Source organism: Aplidium turbinatum, chromosome 2, assembly GCF_918807975.1.
Source record: "Aplidium turbinatum chromosome 2, kaAplTurb1.1, whole genome shotgun sequence".
In the NCBI taxonomy this organism is placed as follows: domain Eukaryota; kingdom Metazoa; phylum Chordata; class Ascidiacea; order Aplousobranchia; family Polyclinidae; genus Aplidium; species Aplidium turbinatum.
In genome coordinates this window covers 38,811,197-38,835,549 of record NC_137473.1, presented here as the reverse complement: position 1 = coordinate 38,835,549, position 24,353 = coordinate 38,811,197, and the positions used below count along the sequence as shown (strand labels likewise).

The 24,353-nt window shown below is 36.8% G+C and overlaps 1 protein-coding gene across 2 annotated transcripts; it reads left to right on the top strand.

Annotated features, from left to right (window-relative positions):
- The first annotated feature begins 8,277 nt into the window (after positions 1-8,277).
- On the top strand, positions 8,278-23,700 carry LOC145788243 (E3 ubiquitin-protein ligase XIAP-like). Of its 2 annotated transcripts, none has more exons than XM_082600019.1 (16): positions 8,278-9,098; positions 11,699-11,853; positions 12,240-12,268; positions 13,238-13,530; positions 13,829-13,905; positions 14,338-14,431; positions 15,078-15,130; positions 15,443-15,525; positions 15,935-16,120; positions 17,041-17,152; positions 17,463-17,716; positions 18,657-18,825; positions 19,049-19,161; positions 19,898-20,052; positions 22,037-22,102; positions 22,733-23,700. In XM_082600019.1, exons 1-16 carry the CDS (start codon positions 8,615-8,617, stop codon positions 22,930-22,932), a joined length of 2,523 nt encoding a protein of 840 aa, XP_082456145.1. In that variant the 5' UTR covers positions 8,278-8,614; the 3' UTR covers positions 22,933-23,700. The 2 variants fall into 2 exon arrangements, with proteins under 2 accessions (XP_082456145.1, XP_082456144.1); XM_082600018.1 differs by having other exon boundaries at positions 19,895-20,052.
- The last annotated feature ends 653 nt before the right edge of the window (positions 23,701-24,353 follow it).

Here is a 24,353-nt window from a genome sequence, read left to right as displayed (position 1 = left end):
TTTGCAACTCTAAAAATTATTGTGTTGTTAGGGCCGTCGCTGCAGGGAGGCGTGCCCCCTCCCCTGATAACGACCTGTGCACACACACTTCAGGCACTGAACAAGAACTGGTTTTAATTTTAGTATCATTAACTAGGTGACTAGTAAAAATAATAGGCTACTTTTCATGATCTTTCCACTTGTGTGTTGATCCAAAATAAAATTTATCGGCGATTAATTATCGGCGATAATCAAATATTGCCTTTGGCGATAACGATAAACGATAACAGAAAAAATAATTGAGCGATAACGATAAGCGATAAAAATTTATCGCCGATGAATTATCGCCGGTAATGCCCATCACTGCTCATTCTTTTATTTCTGAGGATATTGCTTTGCTTATTGCCTTTAATTGGAAGACTTGTGTCCCCGCGAGCAAGATTGTGCATTTTTTACATCGATTCAACGCCCTACAACGTTGAATCGATGTAAAATCAGAAGATTTAGCTGGCTGGGGTTGGCGTTTTAATTGATTATTTTTACTTTCAGTGAAGCTTGTTTTTACGTCTAATAAACTTAGAAACATGTTGACTTTAACTGTATTGTTCCGTCATAAGTTACTGCATTTTTGGCATCTTAAAAAGAAATATAAAAATTGTTCTCTAATTTTGTGTTTTAAACTTATCATTTGATATTGTGCATTTTCCTGATGAAATCTTCGTGGATAGGAAAAAGAAATATTAAGAATAAAAAATCATTTAACACCGGCTGAGTATTTATTGCAATTGAACTACGCCCGGTGGCAGTCACAGTATATTTATTCCATTAACTTTTATTAGCCTCAATTCTCACAATGTCATAGGCCAGGGTTGTCCAAACTTTATGGGACGCGGGACGCATTCGGCAAATAAATTAGATCGCGGGCCGCAGTTGACATTTTTCCTCTTATACACTGTCTCACCGTACCAGATGTAAAGTAAAACACGTACATGTGTAAATGAATCTTTATATTTATCATAAAAACATATTGGGGAATAGATTAAAGAAGCTAAGATGTGAATACTACGAATAAGAGAGTTTTGGAAATTTTAAGCAACGTCAGTAGACCAGGAAACCTTATAAATAACTGACAAGTATGAATAAGAATAAACCATAAATTTATTCGTAAAAAATATTTAAGGAAGTACGTAAAACGGTACAGTTTACTTAAAATTCAGTGAGATGGGTGTGCCTGCATTTTGGAAGCCAGCTCCTTTGTGTCAATGTCAACTGAGGTTAAGGCTAAACGAAGGCAGGCTTCGAGAGATGTTTGTTTAAGTAGATTCCTTTCTTTGGATTTAATCGACTTCATTGCGGAAAATGCTGCTTCACAAAGGTAGGTACTGCCAAACATTGACAGCAAGTGCAATCCAAAACGGCGTAAATTAGGATAATGCTCTTCAGAAAGAAGAGGCCAAAATTGAGTGATTGGCAGTGTAGCTTTGCTTAATAAAAACTGGTCACTTTGCAAGTCACACAATTCAAGCTGCAAATCCTCATCGGCTTCTGATATAGTTATAGTCAGCGGAGCATTGAATACATTGAAGTTTTTTGGATTTAGCCATCAAAAGTGATACATCATAAGAAGCAATGGTTGTAGAAGACGAAGGCTTCACTAACTGAAACATGTTTTCTTGACGCTTACGCAGGTTTGATTTGAGATCATTGAGTAGGGCTCGCCGCGCCTCACCAGTGTATTTATCATAGCCAGTGACATGAAGAGTGCTGTAGTGTCGTTGTACATTGTACTCTTTCATAACAGATATCATTTCATTACAAATTAAACATAAAACTTATATGCGGATTTTTATAAATTTACCATTTTAAGGTTGTTTTTCTAGGGTCGGCTTATATGAGTGGATATACGGTAATTTTTAAAAGTTTTCTAGAAGAGGCGGCGGGCCGCATTGAAGGAGGTCGCGGGCCGCATGCGGCCCGCGGGCCAGGCTTTGGACAACCCTGTCATAGGCTACGGGGCTACGCAATTCGCATGTGACCGCCTCTGCGTTTGATATAATTATCTACCATGTTTTGACATCTGTATTTTCCAAGCATGGAAAAATGTTTTCACAGCGTTTCAGTACAGTACGGTATTTGATAATTTTTCTGTCAACTAACAGACTAATCAAAATCATGAGGCATATTTAACTGACAGACTGTTGGGTAATCAGAAAGTGCATAGCTACGCCACTGCAGGGATGCAAACCATCTGTAACTGCTGACATCGCTTGTTCGATCTAGGTTAACGTCTTTAAACAGCTATCCTATTCGTTATACAAAACTTAAATATATCAGAAATAAAGTAACTTCATTGTCTCAAAGCTTTTTGTTTGACACTCATCAAGATGTATGACGTCTATGACGTTACATTTTCTAAACTTTGGGTTGACTTTAAATAAAAGTTAGTGACTTACGGTACCGGAATAAGATCGCTTTTTGGATCAACCAAGAAGAAAATTGATAAATAATAAAACTGTAGCCTAATAATCTCGCAAAAAAAGCAATCAACCGATGTCTCTAAAACAAAGTTTGCCTAATTTTAAACGAAACTGCATTGAAAAAGCGAGTTTTGCCTATACCATCAAACATTTAAATATCTCAGCCTGAAATTAGCAACAAGAAAACATAGAAACTTAGCTTTATTTCCAAAAAATGCCGAAGAAAACATGATCTTATCCTTTTGCTATGCCACTGGACAGCACCATTTTACAGGAATATTCATGACCGCAATTTTGTTGAAAATGCTCTCAGAATGCACCAAACTGAAAGTAATTTTTCAAAATTTTCTGGGGGAGGTCCCTCAGACCCCCCGCTGCTAAGTCTCGCCCTCGGCGAGCACACGCCATCGTGTTTCGCCCGCCGGCCGTCAACACCCCCCATTTCAAAATTCCTGACTACGCTACTGTCTTGCACTGTCAATATTTTGCCCCCCCCCCATTGTTGAACGTCCGGCGGCGCCACTGAGTAGGCTACTGAGTGAGTTGAGTTGACACTAGATTAGAGAGACGCTGTCGTCACCTGCTGGTACTTTCCCTGGTGACAATCAGTGACGTTTTCAGGTGTTATCCAGATTTTTTACATTGATTCAACGTGTGCAGACGTTGAATCTATGTAAAAAACAATAGATTTGTCGTCTGGGTAAAAAAACGATGTGGGGAATTTGCTTTAGGAAATATTTTTATTCTATTTGTGTTGCAACAAGGATTGCAACAGCGGAACTTGATGATATAAAGGATTGTGTAACCATGGATTCTGGGCTTCTGGTCTGGCCATTAGTTTGTTTGATTGAATTGAACAGCAGCCTACAGTAAGGTGTAGCTAAAGCTGTTGCGTTTGTGCATAAAAGGTGAGTTTATGACTAGAAAAAAGTAAAAAAAACACCAAAGAGATACGGTATGTTATAAAAGTGTGCATTCCAAATGATGTGACAACTTTTTAATTTCAAGTAAATGTTGTGTATATCAGGAATCTTTTGCTTATGAAGAGAATTATAATGGATGGTCTAGATTTTAGTTTACAGCTGTTTGAATGGAACATTTTTCGGTCGAAACGAAACAAATTTTTTTCACAAAAAATGTAATATGAGACGACATTAAGAACAATTATGTTGAATTCAAACAATGTGTTTCGAAACTAAACAAATTATTTCAATAATAATACTTCAAAAAGTTACAGTAGCCTATTGTTGAAAATATATTCGGATTGCGCAAAAATCTGGAAGCAGTTCAATAAGCTGAGTTAACAGAGCACTGAGAGCAGAGTGAGGGAGGCACTTGTCCACAAATGTTTTGATTGACTGCTTTAAAAATTGACACGTCCGATATATACTTTAGAACAGTGGTTCTCAACCTTTTTGTTTTGGCTGACCCCTTTTGGTACCTTCGAAGCGGTCGTGGACCTTTAAATTTGTTTTATCTGAGATCTTAGTAGATATATTATATACCGTACTATGTCGCTTCTCCTATAATGGAATCAAATGTTTCATAAGTTCCGAAACGACACACTTAGAAGAATTTGCTGAACTCAAGACGCACTTATGCCGATTGATGACATTGACGAAATTATGTTATGAGTATTATGTTGGCTCACAGCATCAAAAATCAGTAATCTATAGGCTATGTTGATTTGATGTTTTTCTATAAATATTATTAACAATCAATAGAATAGAGTTTACATTTCCAAGTTAGACATTGGTTAATAAACTGCTGTCTCAAAAGAATTAAGTTGAACATAGCCTTATTAAAAAATTAATTCATTTAATAACATTTTTTAGTTAAGAAACCAAACCTTTGTGCAATGTTCTTTCAAAGTTCAAAAGACATCGCACCAGTTTGTTGGGAAGTACAGCTTGAAAATCACGGTAATATTCAAATAAAGCACAACCAACCAATTTCGTAATTTATCAATCGTGCTGCAAAATAGGAAACTTTCATGGACCGGTTGGACCCCCTGAACCGCGGACCCCCGGTTGAGAATCACTGCTTTAGAATGCTTAGAATAGGGCTTCTTAAACCGAGTTGTGTAATTTCTATAAGATTTGCGGACGAGATTAAAGGAGTCAATGAAGATCCAATGGATATCTTTAAATATAATTGCAAAATTGAAATGAATTTTTCTAAAAAAGGAAAAAAGATTAAATTAAAAAATATTTCTGTTCTAAAAGATAACTGAGTTTATTGCGTTTGACGTAAGTCTCATCCATTTTAACCCTATCAATCTGACGTAATAATTCATCTTATTTCAATCTGTATACTTGATTTTAAATATGTTTATCTAAATACTTACAAAGAGCCAGCAGTGTACGAAGTAACATTTTCTGAACTCCTGTTCCATTTTGAACTCTGAGACTCCAAACTCCACTCCTGCTCCATATATTTTGGAGATATTGATTTCAAACCACTCCAATTCTGAGCGCAAACCATAAATCACAATCCAGATTTTTTATATTATACTATATACTTTATACCAGTGGTGTAACATAACTCATTTGATTGGAGGGGGCACTCCAGAAGCACAAATATTCAACTTAATATGAAAATTTAGCCATAGGCAATTTTTGATCTAAAACATTTCAAATTTTGCTTATATGTGATAAACGCATTTGTAATAAACACTGGCTGTTTTTTCTTTGTAATTTAACCTTTTTGCAATAATGATAGGCTATATGCAAATTTTCAATAACTATAATCATCAGATACAGTGGCGTAGCCAGAAAAAAAAATTGGGGGGGGGGGGGCAAATATTTGATGAGTTTAAGGGAACTACAAAGTGTTTGTTTTAAGAGACTGCCACCTGATATAGAAGCCTATAGACACAAAAACTTATAGGGGTTGATTAGTAGGCAAATTAAGCTGAAAGCTTTTGCAAATTAATTGTTTTTTTAATTCAGACGCACAGTCCATATAAAAAGAATTATTGAAAAACATGCACACCAAATAAGGTACAACTGCAACATTTCATAATGCCTAGCAGTGGCGGTGGTGCTGTTTGTGAGCAGTGGGGGTGCAAACAACTTTGCGGGGGGTCTGGAGGGTCTCCAGCAGAAAAAATTGAAAAATCGCATTAAATTTGGTGCGTTCTGAGCATGTTTTTAGGCCAAATTTTAAAAAATGCATTCAAACTTTGTTGAAAAGTTGATGTATTTCTAAACTGTATTAAAAAAAATAACAGTAATGGTTTGGAGACAAACTTTACTAGTATTGAGCTTAGTCTTGACTAGCCTAGCCGTTGCATACAAAGTTCAAGTAATTTTGAGATGCCCTAGCACTTCGTAACTTATAATCTGTTGAATAACCTAACACTTCTACATTCATGGCTCATCGCTACTCTGCGAAATAAAAACTAAATTTCAAAGATCTGTAAAGTTATTCGGTTAAGTGGGGCTGTTTTCCATGCAGCCCTAACAAATTCAAAAATTGCTGTAAAATACCAAAAGAGGTGGACCTTCAAGAATAATTTTTAGGCAATCAGAGCGCTTGAAATCCAGAATCTCGGGCTGCAAAGAAGTTTGCCCAAAATCGGTGTTGCCGAACGAAACTTTTAATATTTTAATTTTCGATCCGCAATTCTTATGTGTGTGAAAAAAGTAACCGAGTCAGACAAACACAGAGGAAAACATATTTTCCCTTGTCTTTTTCTTTCAGGTGGGGCTGCAGCCCCATGACACGAGCGCCACTGACGCCCAGCACAAAAATATGACCTTGAATTAATTGAAATGACACAAACCAGCAATCTAACCCTAAATATAGCTTAATTGTTTCTCTTGACATACATATTTTAAGTCAAAATCACAAGTTTCAGGAGTTAGGACCGATAGTGAAATGACACAATCGGCAAAAAGCCAAAATGTGGCTTAAAAATATTTCGTTCATTTGTTTCTATAAAATTTATTGGTATTTTTCTGTGTGTCTAAAACAAGTTCTGGGGGTGTTAATAGCCAGATGTCTTGAAAAACGATATAATTTTCTACAAATTTTATTATATTTTTAACAAAAGGTTCAACTTCGAAATACAAACTTTAAAAATTTTGTGGGGGCCATGGCCCCTTTCATCCTCCCTTCTGGCTACGCCTATGATCAGATACATACAAAGCACAACACAAAAAAGACAAAAATGAAATAGCAGACAAAAATGAAGACAGATGCGAAATTCGCCAGGGATTCTTGATTTTCTTGAATTTGGAAAACGAGTTTTGAAACATGAATTACATTGATAGTGCGTTACAGTTCCTTAATGTCACGAAAAGATGGAGTTGGCTACTGAGCATTCCACTCGCCGATTGGTTTACGTAGCTTATGCCATAAACCTTGGAAAAAGGTTTTACTTCCGCTGCAGAAACAAATGTGGGCTTATGAAAGGTTAAAAATGTAGGCTTGTTACATGGCGATCTATATTATACATACGCCTTGCTAACGTGCCAACTGAAAATCGATCTTTCCTCATTACCAGTAGTGCCAGATGAATTTTAGATTTTCAGCACAAATGCCAGAATTTAATCCAATATTTTATGGTAACAATAGGCTGACCACTTTGGGTGACCTAGAAACTTTGGTATCAGTAGAAACTCCTTTCACAAACTGGAACTACTGATTCTCATTCAGTCCCATTCGTTTAGCTTAGCTCGTAAGTTCGCATTTTTGTTCTGACAGTACTCATCATTTTGACTGCTTACTGTGTTGCTGATTTTTTCCGGTCGATCCCCCAGAATATGGTCGCTGTATTTTCTTTAATACGTAGAGACGTTGGAAAAGTTAATGACGTAGTTGTAAGAGAAGTATAACAAAAGGTAAATAACCGAATGATTCTACTGATCGAAACTCTTGAAAAAATGAGAAATCGTTTAGCTCTTCCAACTGATAAGCTATCAATCAAATAAGTGATTTTGTACAGAAACTGCTCTGCCTTGTCATGATATAAAACAGTAGGATCCATTAATAAATTTACTGATGATAAATCCATCCGTGCATTAAATCCAATTTGCTTTGAGACAGAATTTTTATTACTTTTAGATATGGCATTCACCGCTTATTAAAATTAAAATCGTTGAAGGCCGGAGTTGATTTATTCAGTGAGTTTTACTGTAGCCTACCGCTTTATAGTATATACTTTCGCTTCTGCAAAAACATAATAAATTAATCCTTGAATTAATTATGACGATAAACTAATATGCCCCATGGTAAATATAACCCAGGTAGAAGTTTACCTGGAAACATTTCCCCAAGAAAATATCCCTGATTAAATAATTTTGATTTTCCACAGAGACGAATATTTACCTGAAAGATTTTATCTGTGACGATATTGATCAACATGGATTTTTTTCTGGGAAATATTTACCAATATGGATCTTTATCAGGGTATTTTTTTCCGAGTGGATATTTTTATAGCGGATGTTTACGTACGTTCGTAAAGCTTATACATTCCCACCAATACCGTAGTCGGTACATACGTTTGTGCTTGGCTTTGGCCTATTATTGCTTAATTTGGCCGAAATGCATCTTCGGTCAGTGAGTTACTCTGTTGATCCAGCTAAAGCCTCCTAAAAGTGTATCTTATCATCGATTTTGGTTGAAAATTACTTGGTGAGATAAATTGGCAAAGTCACTTAAAACAGACGTCCATAAAGAAACGACTAAGTTCAAAGCTATTCATTGTTCATTTCATTGTTTCTGCAATTATGAACAATGCACAATGAGCTAGTGATTTTCTACAACTTTTCTATATACTTTTATAACTTTATATTTCTTTTGAAGGATAGTTTTTATTTGAAATCTATTCGATGAGGTTGTTAAGAAAGAAAATGCTTTTGTGTGGTAAACATGCAACACCTCATACTCAGCAATATGCCTTTGCCAAAAAAATGTGGAATTTAAGAGACAACACTTATATGGGCAATACCTTCATTAAGTTATTGGCTTAAATTTGAAAACTCAAAACTCTATCCTTGAGCGATTTTTTTATCCAAAAAAACAATCAAACTGAACATAAAAAGTTCTCGACGCATCCTGTAAAACCAGCTCAAAGTGATTGCAATAACCAAGTTTTTCCACACCTTCCACAACAGATAATTGTTGAGAAACATTTATCATTACCAGCAGAAATGGAGTTTAAAAAGCTGGATTGGATGCAAAATAATAGTAGTGCTAGTGAAACGAAACTGGCAGATGTAACAGTAACGTTGGAACTTGTATTAAAAACAGTAGGCTCCATGGGTGAGATTTTCGAAACCTCAATTCCAGCCATTTCTTTGGAAAAACCAAAAGAGTTGTTTTTCAACAACGTTAAAACTTCCTCTCAAAGTGCGTTTAGACAAACATTAAGCCTCAAAGGGATGTCTGCTGATGAAGAAGTTAAATCTGCCATTTATCTGGTTGCCTTTTGTTCAATGTCGGTTTTACTGGAGCATGTGGAAGCTTCATTTGGAGAAAAAACAAGTCATCATGTTAACATCACTATGATTTGCTGCTTGTTGCTAAGGAAAGGAAATTGGTATCTAGTACTTAGTGTAATTTCAAAAGAGAGTAGTGAATTTTTGGAAAGCAAGCTTAATGCCATGAAAAATTTCTTACTTAGTCAAAGTAAAGGTAAGCGAATATGTATATTTTGTTGGTTTAGAGTTGCGAGATTTTGTGAAGTTGTTGCTGTTGTGTTGTGTAACACACATATTTTACCACCAACAGAGTTTAGTTGATTTGACGATCTGTATTAAGCTATCTGTCAGCAAATTAGTTTTTACAACATCTGCAAACGTTTATTTGATGTAAAAAAGACTGATTTGTTGTCTGGATAGCTGGCAAAGTCTGCAGTAGCTCACTCAACTATTATATGGGCTAACTTAGTTAGTAAGTTTACAATATTAGCCTAAAGTCATGGTTTGCATCAGAAAATGATCGTCATCAAAATCTTGTCATTTTCATTATTTTTTCATTTTTTTTTATTTTAGAGCAGGGATGTCTAACCTTTTATCAGGGTTGGCCGCATTGTCACTTGAAATAATTTAATGGGCCGCAAAACCTATTAAATTTCAAGAAAAATTGGTACATAAAGAGTCAAACAAAAAGCATTAATTTCATCGTTGGAAATAGGAACAAATAACACTAGACTACCCAAGTACTAAACGCGTGCTTTAACTCTTCTAGCCATATAGTTATATCTAATCCTGATGCTCCCATACTACACTATTACTGCGCCCCTAAAAGCGGACTGGTGCAGTTTAATTAGGCTAAGATTCAAAGTTCAAAATACTACTTGGAGTGAAAATGACTGGCGGGCCGCACAAAAATCTCAGGCCGGCCGCACTGTGGCCCGCGGGCCGCAGGTTGGACATCCCTGTTTTAGAGCATGTTTTTGGTTTGATTTGGTTTGGCTTGTTTATAGTTTGTTTTTGGTGTGAAGCCGTGAATGCTTAGCAGCTTGATGTTTTTATGTGTTTTGTTGTAAATTGTTGAATTGCATTTACACTACCGTAGTTGAAATTATCTGCCTCTTGCTGAGAACTGCGTAGATCTGTGATGGATACTGCAAACATGAAATAAACACACATTGTTATTATTGTGAATAAGTAAACTAATTGCATACAAAACCGCAGTGATGATCGCCTAATGTTGGCACGTGTGCTTGAGGAGGTGCTGACACGTGTGCGTGGGGAAATGCGAGAGCGTCATAACTCAGCAAATGTAAGCAAAATTAAAACATTGTTTGTTGTTGTGGCTGGCATGGAAATGATGGAATGTTGGCTTACGTTTTGCGAGTTTTTCTGTGGATGTACAGAACTGCATGAAAAATTTTCTCTTCCTTGTCACAAGGTGGAATTTTTCATGTATATAATATTTAGCTTGCAACTGAAAACCAGTGTTTAGTGTACAGGTTTTTGGAATTTACTTTGTCTATGTCCTTTCAAAGTATTGTGTTCTCATGCCCGTGCTAAAAGTATATATAGCAGTAAAATTATATATATATATATTAATTATTATGTCTGCACACGTCAAATCAATGTACAAAAGGTCAGATTTCCAAGCCGGAATGCTAGCTGCTTGTGTGCCTGTGTTTATTGAAGTGCTTACGTTTGGTACATCACATTGGCACGCATCTTCGAAAAGTTGTTAAAAACTCTTGACGAACTAGTTTTTATCAAAATTGTATTACGCTTAAAATTTTTAGTTCGGTCTAATATTTAATACTCATGAGGCACGATAAAAAGTTTTGGAATTCTTCACAAAGAGAAAGCTGGTTTTAGTGTTGCAGATAGCCTATTTTTTCACTGTTTTTCAACGTTTGTTCCTGTACGACTCGAAGACGCAAAGATTGTCTTTGTTATTATAGTAGCAGTAGCCTATAGGCGAGCACATTACGCTACAAACCCTGGCTATACTTGCTACTGCAGTTTATAATCAATTTCAATCCAGCCTGCCACCATGGCATCACAAGAAATGAACTGTTTCGGTAGCCTAGAATTGAAGAGTCTTCAACTTTCAACTTTTTCTGAATTCTGAGTGATGCGGCTTTGATGCTAGATTGGTTCTAGTTGAACACTTAAAAAACGTTACTGATTGTGATCTATTTGCATTGAGTAATAATGAATTAGTCGGTATTGTAATTTGTACATAATAAATGCGCGACGTAGATATAACTGCACAAGTATCTCCACAAAGATTGAAAACGAGCGTTCGTGAAAAGACCTTACTTGTGTTGAAGTGAACAAAAATAAAATGTTGCATTTTTGTTGTTTTATTTGACTGTGCGATTACTAACTTTAATAGCATTGTAACACAAAGATAAACGGACGTGATAGCAAATGGGTTCTTTCTACTGTAGTTGCAGGCAGGTGTTATTGGTCATATCTCCTTACATTCAGAATACAGCAAGTTGGGCTAGATAACTCACCAGAATTTCGCACTGGTTTACTTTGATTTTATGTTTCAATTGAGTTACAATTTTCGTTGAAAATATTTTTTATCAACATAATTTTTCTTGTGAAGTATAATGGATATTTCTTGCATACAAATCGGTTCCTTTTATTTATTACCATGAATGAAGACGTAGCCTTCATAAGTGTGATGCACGAAAGGTTAGCGTTCCAGCTTGCACCTCTTGTATAAGAAAGTGGACTAATGTTTTGAAACAATAAATCTGGCACTGACAACGTATACTTGTACTGTAATATTGGCTTCAAATTTCTAAATAGAACATCAGGACAATGAAAAAAAGCTGAAGCTTTTGAAAGCATGCGCGAACCACCTTGGATTGTCATTCAAGTCAAAAAAGTTACGCGCTTCTCGGACCAGTGGAGAACAACGCATTTTCCCGTCACAAGACAGCAATAACAAACAAGAAATCGAGGTTAGTAAACGACATTTAAAATTGTGTAATTTTAAGAAGAATGATCGCAGTTTATTGATTTTTTACTGTAGTTTGAAAAAGCTTTTTTTTAAAGCTTAGTCTTGTTCCCGTCCAACAACCCATTTGGAAACATTCAAACCACTTAGCAACCCCGCTCACGGAAGTGGAAAGTGTGAATAAACTGTCTTAAGGTGCATTAGAAAACTTGACCATTAGTAAACTTGACCATTAGTAAACACCCTTTAGGGCATTGATTTTCTGGACATGTGGTAAACATTTTATTACTGTACTTTGAAATATTTTGAAAAATGTTGTCCTGCTTGGAGAGGAATTATGGTTGGTTACAAACGATAAAGTCACATTGTATTCCTTAATCTTTATTTCAGATATTTCACGACGGAAGGATCTACACAGGGTAAGACCATTTTCGGTGAAATATTTTAGGTTCATGTCAACTTTGCAATGATGGTACTGCTATTTTGCATTTATCAAATGCTTGCATTTGCACAACAATCTAACCTCTTGGTGTAATTTATTAAGAATCGATTTACTATGGTGATAGCATCTTCAGCTAGCACATGTAAAAAAGAAAGTTTGAAAAATACTTAAAACGAACAAATAAAGCAAACTCCGATATTATCAACACGCATAAAAATTATATTTTAAATAGGCTAGATGGTTACATAATATTAAAATCAAAAGCTGCAAGCCTAAACCTTAACCTGGTGCTCTTCCACGATTTCCAACAATGTACTTTTACAAAATTCAAGAAATGCATGAACAATGAACATATATCATCCATCAAGTAAATTACAACATTGCAACAATATTTTATTTTTTATAAGTTGGACGAACGTGAACGTACAAGCTGAGTGTGATGTACAGAATCTGGGTTTCAGAGTGAGGGAGTAGATTCGTAGGATTTTTTTTTAGCTCCAGTGAACGCATGACTGAATTACTTCCCCAAATCTATTTCCAATAAACTTTTTTATTTTGCATGGGATGTTTTCAATGTTCAACGACAACAATAAACTTTGATGCTCATAACCTTTTATGGCTAGTACATATTTTATGGCTACGCCTTTAATGAGTTTAATCAAACGTTGGATTGATTCCATATTTTCTTTACACCTATTTTAGCAATTGTCGCGTTTAGGGTATGTTTTTCTATTACGTGAGCTTTGAATAGACGAAAATTTTGTAATTGCAAAAGAAACAACTGCCCGAGAAAGGATTCGAACTTGAGACCTTTCTATCGTTGACTAACTGGCCAAGAGTTTGAACCGACTTTTTATTTCATCAAAGGAAAAAAACTTTTCTTTTAAACCCAATTCAATCAATGTTTATCAGTTTCATATGATGTGTTTGCATCTTTTCTTACTAGGAACAGAGATCCACCCGGACAAAGATCTGTGTATATTCATCCGGGAGATGGCGCTAAAGAGTCATACAGATTAAGTACTTTCTTGAAATTTCCTCTTGTTGCTCCTGTGGATCCTCGACTGCTGGCCGAAGCAGGATTTCTGTTCACTGGATACCGAGACAGAGTGAAATGCTTCTCATGCGGTATAAACGTTTACGATTGGAGCATTGGTGATGATGTTAAATCTGCGAGATGGCATCGCTCTGATTGTCGGATGGCGAGAGGTGAAGACGAATTAAATGTGCCTTTAATTGGTAAGATAATTTTTTTAGATTTTTTTTAAACTTGTCAAACTTTGAAGATTCCGTACTTTTTTATAGCTTTTTATAAAAAGCGTTGGTTTTGTTTGAAATTGCAACGATTAAAATTTTGGCATAGGCCCGTTTAGTTTCCTAAAACTCAGTCGTCACTTGCGCAAACAATGATGGAGTAAAGAAAAACTTCAAAATTTTTCTAAAAGTATTGCAACTTATGCTGTCATATTCTAATTCTTCAGCGTACCGTACCTAGGCTATAGGCTATGGTTCAAAATTAAATTGCTTTCATTGCCAGGGCGAATGTTCAAAAGCTTACTTCTGCAATCCCAAAATCGCAGCCAAGACTCGACGTTTTCACAACAAGCGATATCAGTAAGGTTTCGTTTATTCTTCAAAAGTCTATTTAGAACAACTCACGATATTGTGTAGCCTACTTTGCAAATTGTGTATAGGCCTATTCATGGTGAAAAATGTATTGTCAAGAGTAGGCTAGATAGGCTACAAGAGAAGAAATAAAAAAACAAGACAGCATAACTTTAACTATGACCCGAATTTTGATAATATGAAGCACTAAGTACAAGCTTCCTGGTATGTGCAGTTGTGCACGTTGTGCACTCTGTGCAGAGTAAAAAACATATTGTTATGCAGGCAAGGTTACACTAATTTAATTTGGTTTAGAACAGACAAAATCCCATGTTTGCTTTCAAAAGGTAGATTTTAAGTGATATATCTTATCACGTTATCATGATGTTGATTGATTGTCATTCATCGTGTTGTCGATAAAATCAATTTAATTTTGTCTAGGCTGTCGCCGTTCCATCTTGTGGTCGTCCTTGCCGTTCGGATGACCTCACCAACAATGTTGCCATGGCTTCCAGCGCTCAGCCAGTGACATCAAGTATGTTAATGTTTGTTAAGCTCGTGTTATGTTTTCAACACACGTAACTATTTGGATAAATGCCTATGTGCAGATTTTAAGTAAACGCTTAATTTTTAATAATCTGATATTCATTTCGTTTTTGTTATTAAAACGACAAGAAAAAAATAATACCACAAGCAGAACGCGCTGAACCAGCACTAAATGAGCGCGAAGGTGATGAAATTGCCTGAGATTTATGATGAACACCAATAGCTGTTTGAGAAATGACCTATAGCAGAGAAACTCGCTGTTTATGTCAAAAGAGTAAAAACTCAAAAAATAAGTCTACTTTGTTTCAAAGTACGGTAGCCTACTGTATAAAAACGATTCGAGTTTTACGTTTGTTTTGCCTAACGCTCAACGTCATGTTACCTGACAGAATAAAGCTCGTGCCTTCAGCTTGCACGGCCAAAAAACCTAAAAGTACTACAGAAGACATAGGCTAATTCAAGTTCACACAGAAGTGATAAACGACAGCTTTACTGTTATTATCATTAACAAATTGAGAACGCTCAAGTGAATCAAGATGATGTAGGCAACATCATAAGAATTAACTTACGACCTTGTTAGAATTGCCATCACTACGCTGTGCAACATGAGGCAATGCAATTTTTCTTATTTTCAGCTAGCTTGAAGAAGGTGGAACCTGGACCACAAACGTCACAAAACTTTAATACAGTATGTTTTTTTGGACGTTTTCAACTTTTGTTGGCGAACTCATTGTTGAAATATCAATCTAACTTAAAAATAATTTTATTTAGATCACAGGTTAGCGATAGGCTACATTCCGTAAGCCAGACCAATGTAAAAAAATTAACTTAGGTCTACTGTGCAGCAAATTATTTCAATATAATTCAATAGAAAAATACAGTATAGGTTGGATTAAAAAAGGCACTGTTTGTTCACCAGAGCACAGAGCTTTATCGAACTCCAAAGATTTTTTGTTTCAAGAGCAACCACAAAAGTTTTGAAACAAACTTGCTTTTTCAGGTTTTCCGATTTGCCACAATTTCATCTCGTTTTTATGAAGATTTTTTACGAAGTCTGGATTTACGAAAAGAAGAAAACAGATTGTAATTTTGATTTCATCAAACTTGCTGTAACTAGTGCTAGTGGCGTAGGCTACACCTGTAAAAGAAAAGAAAAATAGTGATAGTGCTTTTTGGTAGGCTTGCCGTAGGCAAACAGTAGTATTGTGTTTTCCATCGAAGTATCCTGAAAATAACAATGGGTCATGAAATACTGTATATGGAGAACTCATCAGTACCACAATATAACGCAAAATTTATTCGTTTATACTTTTTATTTACCAAAGACTCAGATAAAGTAACACATTCCAGTTTAAACAAACAGAATTTTAGAGTCCTTGACATAATTTTTCTTCTGTCGGCTTTTGTGTCATAACAATCTTAGCTATTATAATGAGGTTTCATTCTACTGTGTTTGATATTTTTATAACTATTAAACATTGTTTTCTTGTAGAAAAACATTTAAAAATTGGACTGTGAAACCTTCTTGTGTCAGTCCTCACCACTTAGCTAAATCTGGATTCTTCTATTTGGGAAATTTGGACCGTGTTCAATGTTTCTCATGCCAAGAAGTTGCAAAAAACTGGAAAAGTAGTGACAACGCCGAGGAGGAGCACAGAAACTTATTTCCTCGTTGCAGGTCAGCAGCATTGTATTCATTTCTGAAATTGTGTCGGTCGGGTGAAGTTACTAGTGGCGAATCCAGCACGAAATTCGGGAGAGAAGCAAATAAGTAGGCTATTATTGCACATGCCAGTAAGACCGGCAATCAGTCATCAAAGACGGAGCACCCATGGGAGGCGTGGAGGTCTCCCACAAAATTTTGAAAACAAAAATTCAAAACTGAGCATTCTGTGAGTGCTTTCAGCCAAATCAGTAGTAAAACATTGTTAAATGATGCTGTGACAGAGTGGGAAATGTTTATTTAAGATGCTTTTTTTTGGGGGGGGGCAGTTGCTTCCCCTTACCTCTCTAACTACACCCCTGGCGAAAGGTCTGGTGATGCAAAAATATAAAAAGCCAGTTTTTATCACGCTTTTTCGAGATCACGCTCAGATCTAAACGAATTTATTGGTTAGTTTTGACAAAAGCGCAACCCATGTGGTACTCCATGAGTAGCCTTTGTTGAGTCTTGAGTGTTCGCTTGTTTGGATCGCTGAAACTATTCACCGTGGATAAAAGGATTGGAAAATTTTGGTTATTTAAGGCTATGACGAAGTGCGACTCTATGTAGCTTATCGTATGTTTAGATTTTAGAAGAATAAAAAAGAGGTTCATTTTCATTTAACAACTGAAAAACCTGCAAAAACAGACACCACGTTATATCGAAAATTTTGAATAAGCAGCAAACTTTTCAATAACTCTTTTTAGATGGTTAGTACTGTTCGAATAAATCAACTGCTTTATTTTAATTGCATGAGTTACCTTGCAAGTGTTAGGTAAGAATACAGTAGGCCTAATGATTAATTGTTAATTACCGCTACCAGTTTTTTTAGCACAATAGGCTACCGACATTTCATCTTTTGATGTGTCTGTTGTTAAACTTAGCTTTCATTGCAGAATGGTGCTGAAAACAGAGACAAGAAACGTTCCTTTGTCCAATAGCATGAATTCACCATCAGATGGCAGTGCTACAAATAGTCAAAGTTACAGCTTAACTGAAGCAGAAATAGTAGGCATTTGATAGGCTACTCTATGTTACTAAACAATTGAATTATATGAAGTCTGAGAATTGAACAGTTTGATTTCATGATGTAACCTACTAGGCTACTGATTGTTTATCAGACACATTTGAAGTTAAACGCTTGGTTATTTCGAGAGTTTTGTTACCATTTAATTTTAGTTGTAAAATTGAAAGCTTAAAATTTTGAAACGTACATTGAAGATGAATTCAGTTTCCACATTTTTATGTATTTGTAATTTTTATTCAGACTGACTCAGAGGTAGGCTATGCCAATTTTCTTCTAAAATTATTTTTTTAGGTTAACCTCCAAAGCATGTTTCCATGCCAACATGCAGTGAATCCCCACATGAGGAGTGAGGCCTCGAGATGCGACACGTTTGACTCTCGTTGGAAACAAATCTCTATGAATGTAACTCCAAGGCTATTAGCCCAGGCTGGCTTCTTCTTTCTTGGAGATAGAGACCGAGTTAAGTGCTGGTATTGCAACGGAGGTTTACAAAATTGGGAACGAAACGAAAATCCGTGGACAGAACATGCAAAGTGGTTTCCAATGTAAGTTTGGTTTCCAATTCAATCATAGCAATAGTTCAACTCTCGGTAACGTCATCTGTAAGCTGTGCAAGCAATACATGGGCGCGTGTGTTAGTGTGTATACTATAGCCTAATTCCTATTTGCGTTGAGTTTACTGGTCAAAATGTAGCCTACTGATCTTACAAAAAGCACACAAAATTGAGATTTATTACTTTCTCGTTATGTCCGCTCCGTTAGCTCAGTGGTTACGCGCCTGGCTCAAAATCACGCGGTGCTGGTTCGACTCTCGGGGTGTGCGCTTGAGCAACGCATTTCAGGACTTCTCGAGGTGCCGCTGAATGCTCGAGGTGCCGCTGAATGTTCGCATTTCAGGTGCCGCTGAATGCTCTCCATTCAGCGGCACCTAGTGAATGGAATAATTTTCCAGCAACAACACTTCAACATTCGGAAAACTTCACTCTGCCAATCTCGGTAACCAGCCCTGTGTCAAGAACCTCTATGCGAAACTACCAGGAATAACCAATCAAGGCTTTGTCAGTCCGAGGGTAAACATTCAAAAATTTATATAATCCACTAAATAATTGGCTGCGGCATCACATCAGGTGCGCCGGTGGGGTAACCGGTTGGTACGCGACTTGCAAAGGCGCGACCTCATTAGAGATGTAGGAAAGCATAAATAGTTGGTAAGCCTACTACTTGGACAAAAGTGATGCGCAGAACCGACCCAATATTTTTTACACTGCTAAATAGTTACTAACTCTGACTTCTGGCAGTGTCTATATTTCCGACAATTGCAGTGCAAGTGTTTAAACTCAAAGGAACGCCACTAATTGTTTGTAGGATATCGATTCTCGGCTGTTTTGTCATGAATGTAACATGCTCGTTTTTTCAATTTTAATTAATTACATCATACAAATTTATTTTACGTTTAACTGATCTCTTTTTGATTGCACTTTGCAGGTGCGAGTTTTTGCTTCAATTGAAAGGTCCAGATTTTGTTCATTCTATTGTCAGTGCATTTCCAAGCTTACCTCGACCAACAGTGTCCGGCCAGTCCAACGGGCAGTCACAAAATGGAGTTCAACGGTCGAGGCTTCCATCGCCACCTCCTCCTATCGTTGATCCACAGGTAGGCTACTATTCTATGTTGGTTACATCTTTAAAGTGGTGTATCGTCTCACTTCAATAGGCTGCTTAAACATAGGCTGTAGGTTAGTTTTGGCGCAAACTTTATTCTTGTACAGCAGGTTGATGATAATAGATGACGTCCACCATGTAGGCTAGGCTACTTTTTGCTATACGTCTATTTATCAACTGGATTTTTCAAAGTTTTCGTTTTGGTTTGAAAACAGGCTGAGAAAGTTGCAATGAAAAAAAGGCTCAATGAAGCAATGGTTTCGAAAGTTGTAAAAGAAGTTGAAGAAATGGGCTTTGACAAGAAGAGTATTTTCGTCTGCATTAAAAGGTTTGTTGTGCAATGCGTGCATTCGCACAGTAGCTTGCGAGCTGCCACACTTGGATATACTGCTTAGTGATGAATCAACCAGCTATTTTCCGTTGGATGCAAATAAAACTCGGCACAACAATGCACGATGTTACTCCGTGACCTCGCGTCAAGGTTGAATATTAATCGAATTCGAGCAAACTTTTGCTTTCCATTTTCCAATAGCCTCTCAGTGAAGCCCGGGTGATATCGTCAAAAAGGTGTGGCAAAAGGATAGACCTTGGTCTTTAACGCGAAGACTGCGATGTCCGTAGTATAAATACTGTGGATCAAGTGGTTTCATTACTTTCATTCGCAGCAAGTGACTCCATATGCTGTCCTACGTGCTACGTTTATATGCTTAAGTGGCGGCCACACGACACTGTCGCTGTTTGCCTCCGTGCACGGAAAGTAAATCGTAGTCTAAAAGGTGTTGTTTGAATTTGGTTTGCCTATTTTATTTCCTCGCTTTTTTATACCAATAGGCTACATTCTGTAAAATGCTGAATGTGACATATAGGCTACATCCATAACGCAATTTTACGGTTTTGACAATCCTTCCGCCGAAAGCGCCATATGGTCAGTAGGCTAGAATTTATAACTTAAAACTTAGGCAAAAATGACTTTTTTATGATTCAATTTTGTTGCTTTGCATCAAATGAAAGAATTCAAATCAGAATTATTGCGAAACTGTTGAAACATGTTTCATTTCAAGGAGATTGAAGACAAACAGCAACACGATGTATGGTTCTGCTTCGGAAATGGTAGAAATTTTATTAAATGGCGACTCGTCAATGGAAGATTCAGATGAAAGCGATTCAGAGATGGAAACAGTGCATTTTTGTCAAGCTCCTGTTGCTGTGAACACCGCAAGTATGTATGCTATTATTTTCAAATGTAGACCTACTGTAGACCAGACTACAACGTAGGCTATCAAGCGCTAGTCAACTATTTGCGCTATGTAGTTGAACTTGTTACCTACACTTTTTACCTTTACACTTTGTTACCTACACTTTTTACTTGTTACCTTGTTAACTACACTTTTTAGTAAGTGAGATTAAATTTAATTGATACAAAAATCTGAGGATATAATCGTACCGTAGAAATTGTGAAACATTAGTCTAGTCCAGTAGTTCCCAACCTTTTTGTTGTCACGGATCCCTTTAGACAAATTATTAATTCTGCGGACCCCTACCTAAATTTTGCCTGAAACTCAACATACTATTGACTATTGTAATAATTATGCTACTCAACTACTGTACTGTGTTGTGTGTTATATTGCAATGTCGCTATGACTCCTGCGGCAAATATCAGGTTAAACAGTTGCTCAAATAAGAAAATGAATGAATTGTTCAAGAAATGTCAGCAGTATTTGAATATTAAGGTGACCCAAAGTGCCATGCCGAAACTTTTTTAACGTAAGCAAATTTAATGAGAGGGCTGTTGTTGCCTTTCCTGAACTAAACGACTGAACTGTGCCTGAGTTTTTGACAACGCAACACCCATGTCATCTTCAACGTCCAGGCGATTTCGATGTTTAGTTTTTATTGTAACAAGAGCTGAGAATCCTGCCTTGCAAAGATAAGTGGTTATGAATGGTAACAAAACAATAATCGCTTGCTTTGCCAAGAATGCGTAAGTTTGCAGTTGTGAGCACCAAAATTCTTCCACAGTTTTGGAATGAAACTCAATGCGTAATAACTCTTTTGATCTCAAAGCAATTAAGTCATCTTTACTGAGATCGTCATCGCTAATGTTGCTCAAGTCAAAAAGAAAAGGATTTCGAATCTATTGTTTTAACTTCGTGCGGCAGGTGTTCTAAATTAAAATAACGTTGAAATGAGATTTGCAGGGTTTCCAAGTGTGCGCAAATTTTTTCTCTCATAGAGATCAAAAGAGTACATTCTCTTTGAGTTTCATCCATCAAGATAAGATCCATCAAGATAGCGTAATTACCTGCTTCCAATCTGCGTTTCCAAACCGGCAACTTGGCTAAAAACGCTTTCAGTTTTTCAGCTGCATCAATTATTGTCACACCTGGTCCTTGAATGCCACGATATGAATGCCACGATATGACATTGTTAATATGACCGAAAATATCGGCTAAGTAGGCCATGCCGTATAGAAAACTTTTACTCTCAAACAATTTTGAGAGGGGACTTCCTTTTGCTTTCAAAAGAGTTGATACCTCGTTTTTTAGCTGCTGCAGTCGTTTTAAACCTTCTCTAGATAACCAACGTACCTCAGAATGATACAAAAGTACTTCTTAATTTGACCCTACTTCTTGACAGAGCGCTTTAAAAGTACGGTGGTTTACAACTCTGCTTTTGATGAAATCAACAACTTTCACGCAATTCGTCGGAATTTCTTTGAGACTTGCTAGTAAAGTTTTTGCTGCTAAGGCGTACCTGTGCAAGAAGCGATGGGTAAACAACCGCGCAAAGAGCTTCGTTTTTTACTAAAGCAGCAAATCCGGATTTGTTCCCGAGCATAGCTGGTGCTCTATCCGTGCATATAGAACAATTTTTTTTTTTCAAAAATTCATCAAGGTAATCACGGTCCCCCAAATGCTTTCTCACGGACCCCCAAGGGGTCCGCGAACCCCAGGTTGGGAACCACTGGTCTAGTCTATATGTTTTAACAATGTATTGTAGTACCGTAGCCTACGGGTAGGCTACAACAACAAAACCTAGCCTATATATATATAAGGCTACAAAAAGCATATTAGCCCAAACTAATGGATTTTTAATTGCCCTTAGAAACATGGCTACTTCGCCTGGTCATAAATCAGTGAGCTTATTCTTGGTTAGTGATAGACTACAGTAATTAGGCATTAAACACTTCGCTTTTATCGTAGCGCCTCTGCCTTCTGCGATTGAACAAGGAACCTCTTCGTCTGTTGCACACGAACCAATGTCACCAGGTAAGATGAAACTTCCATGCAATCCCTTTTTGTCTTTCGATGAGTTGTTGGTTTGGAAAACTGAACCGTCATCGACTCAACGCGGAAATTTTTTGTAGTCTTGGTCGCTAGGCTACTGACTCTGTCTGAGCTAAAAAAATGGAACAATTTTTAGGTAACTTAGCTTATCAGGTGTCAGATCAGTTTCTGTTGTTAATTCAAAAAAAAAAATGTCATCAAATTCAGAGTAGGATGTCTTTGTCACACTGAACTCTGGATTTTACCTAACCACTCTTATCGTCCATGCCTCCAAGGTTTTCAGCTATTAGCCTACAAACTGTTCGTATGCTTTCTACTTGGTCTTTTTGTTTCTATGAGTCGGAATGCAATCAAAACTTCACGAGTAATCAAGTAGCCCATAGCCTAAGTATTTTTTGTAACATCAAGGCTAAGTTATCTTTTTACCACTCAGGCTGAATCCAGTGCTTGCGGCCGCTACTAATTGGCCTAGCCTAGCCAGTGACTGCTTTATACATTTGTTTTTACAACCCATTTTTCCCTTTTCTATAACCTTGGCCCAGTATTCCTTGCCTAGGCTACTATAACGTGGACGAGCCTTGTCTGATGTAAATCCCGCTTGTTTTTTTTCAGAATCCAGCCGCATATTGCAGAAGCAAATCAAAGAACTAAGAGAACAGAGGAGATGCAAGATTTGTTTAGATAGCATGGCAGATGTTGTGTTCACGCCGTGTGGTCATTTATGTAGCTGTATGACTTGCGCACCAGCACTTAAGCAATGTCCGATATGTAGGATGAAAATTGCAAAAGCAATACGAACATATCAGTCTTGACAGAGATACTTTGTGTAGGCTAATTTTCCGTGCTGAGCAGGATGACGTTAATTTTTCATTTCCCGGTCATCATCAGGGCCTCCAAGAGCCCTGCCTGGCCCCGGTGCAGATGTTGCTGCCCGGGCCCCCCGGCGCAACATATCGCGTGATATCTCACAAGTCACAAGCAAAATTTGCGGTGCTCGTTAATTCACAAGGTCAATGCACACATGGTGTTCCGGACAGTGTTTCTATTTTAAAACCAGAGCTGTTTAAAAAATAGTACAAAAATACATTAGGTTTAACACTCCATTACTTCCCAAAGAATGCAGTATTGCAGTGGTGTTTACAACTTTAAATTCACAGATACATACTAGTTACATACAAGGATAAAAATGGCAATAGGCCTACTATCCGGCATGGCTGACATAGCATTGAATATGTGTGCAACTGTGCATACAGCTTTATATTAACATAAAATACCATTCCTGACCTTAAAATCTGCAGAGACTAGGGGAGCAAACTTAGGATGAATGCATTGCTATTGGTTCATGACATTAAGAAATACCAAGTTCATTTCAGGATCAATAGGCTGTTGCTTCGTATTTTCATTCCTTTGCTTTTTTGTGTTTGTTTGAGTGAAACTGCATTCAAGTAGGATTGAGGGTCATTGTCTCTTCATTTCCACAGCAAGTGGGCAGTAGCCTACTCAGTAGAAAACAAAGTTGAATATATTTTTATTTTCAAGTGCTACCTACATTTATCACTGTACTATGTGTTGAGACTTTACAGACACCTTGGATAACTACAGAATGCCTGTTTTGAGTCAATATTGAGACTGTGCCTGATATGCAAAAATAAGATTGGAATGGCTTGGCCGGAGAAGATTGCTTAGAAATAAATAGTGAAAACAAACAAAAAGGAAAACTAAAAAAAAAATATTTATTTACGTAGGCTACTACGCATATTTTTGAAAATCCGCGCCTTTCTGAAGTGCTGAAAAAAGTAAGTTGCACTACAATTAAAACACTTCTGATTCTATCTAGAGTTAAAAGTACCGTAACTGTACTTCAACAGAAGTGAAGACTTATGATTTTTTATTCAAAGATCACACTTTCACTAATCATAACTTTTTTTTTCAATTTCTGTTAGACTGTCATGACATTTGGCCCTGCTACATGGACAAAATTATTTTCCAGCAATGCCTCCATGAAACTTGCTTGCATTCCAATATAACAAAATGATTCAACAAATCCTAAAAACTCAAAAATAATGCACTGTGTATCAAAGAAGTTTCATGATTCAGTACAATTAATACCCACAAAAAACACTTGAACATTTTTGTATTGAAAAAGTTACAGTGACGACCTCTTGCTCAGCAATTCTAACTATATTAATATTCAATACTTTTTACTATTTTCTGAACTCATAAAATATCACAC

Coding starts and splice junctions, on each gene's coding strand:
- LOC145788243 (XM_082600018.1), top strand. CDS start 8,615: ATGGAGTTTAAAAAGCTGGATTGGATGCAAAATAATAGTAGTGCTAGT. Junction 9,099..11,698: donor CTTACTTAGTCAAAGTAAAG/GTAAGCGAATAT, acceptor ATTTCTAAATAG/AACATCAGGACAATGAAAAA. Junction 13,906..14,337: donor TTTCACAACAAGCGATATCA/GTAAGGTTTCGT, acceptor AATTTTGTCTAG/GCTGTCGCCGTTCCATCTTG.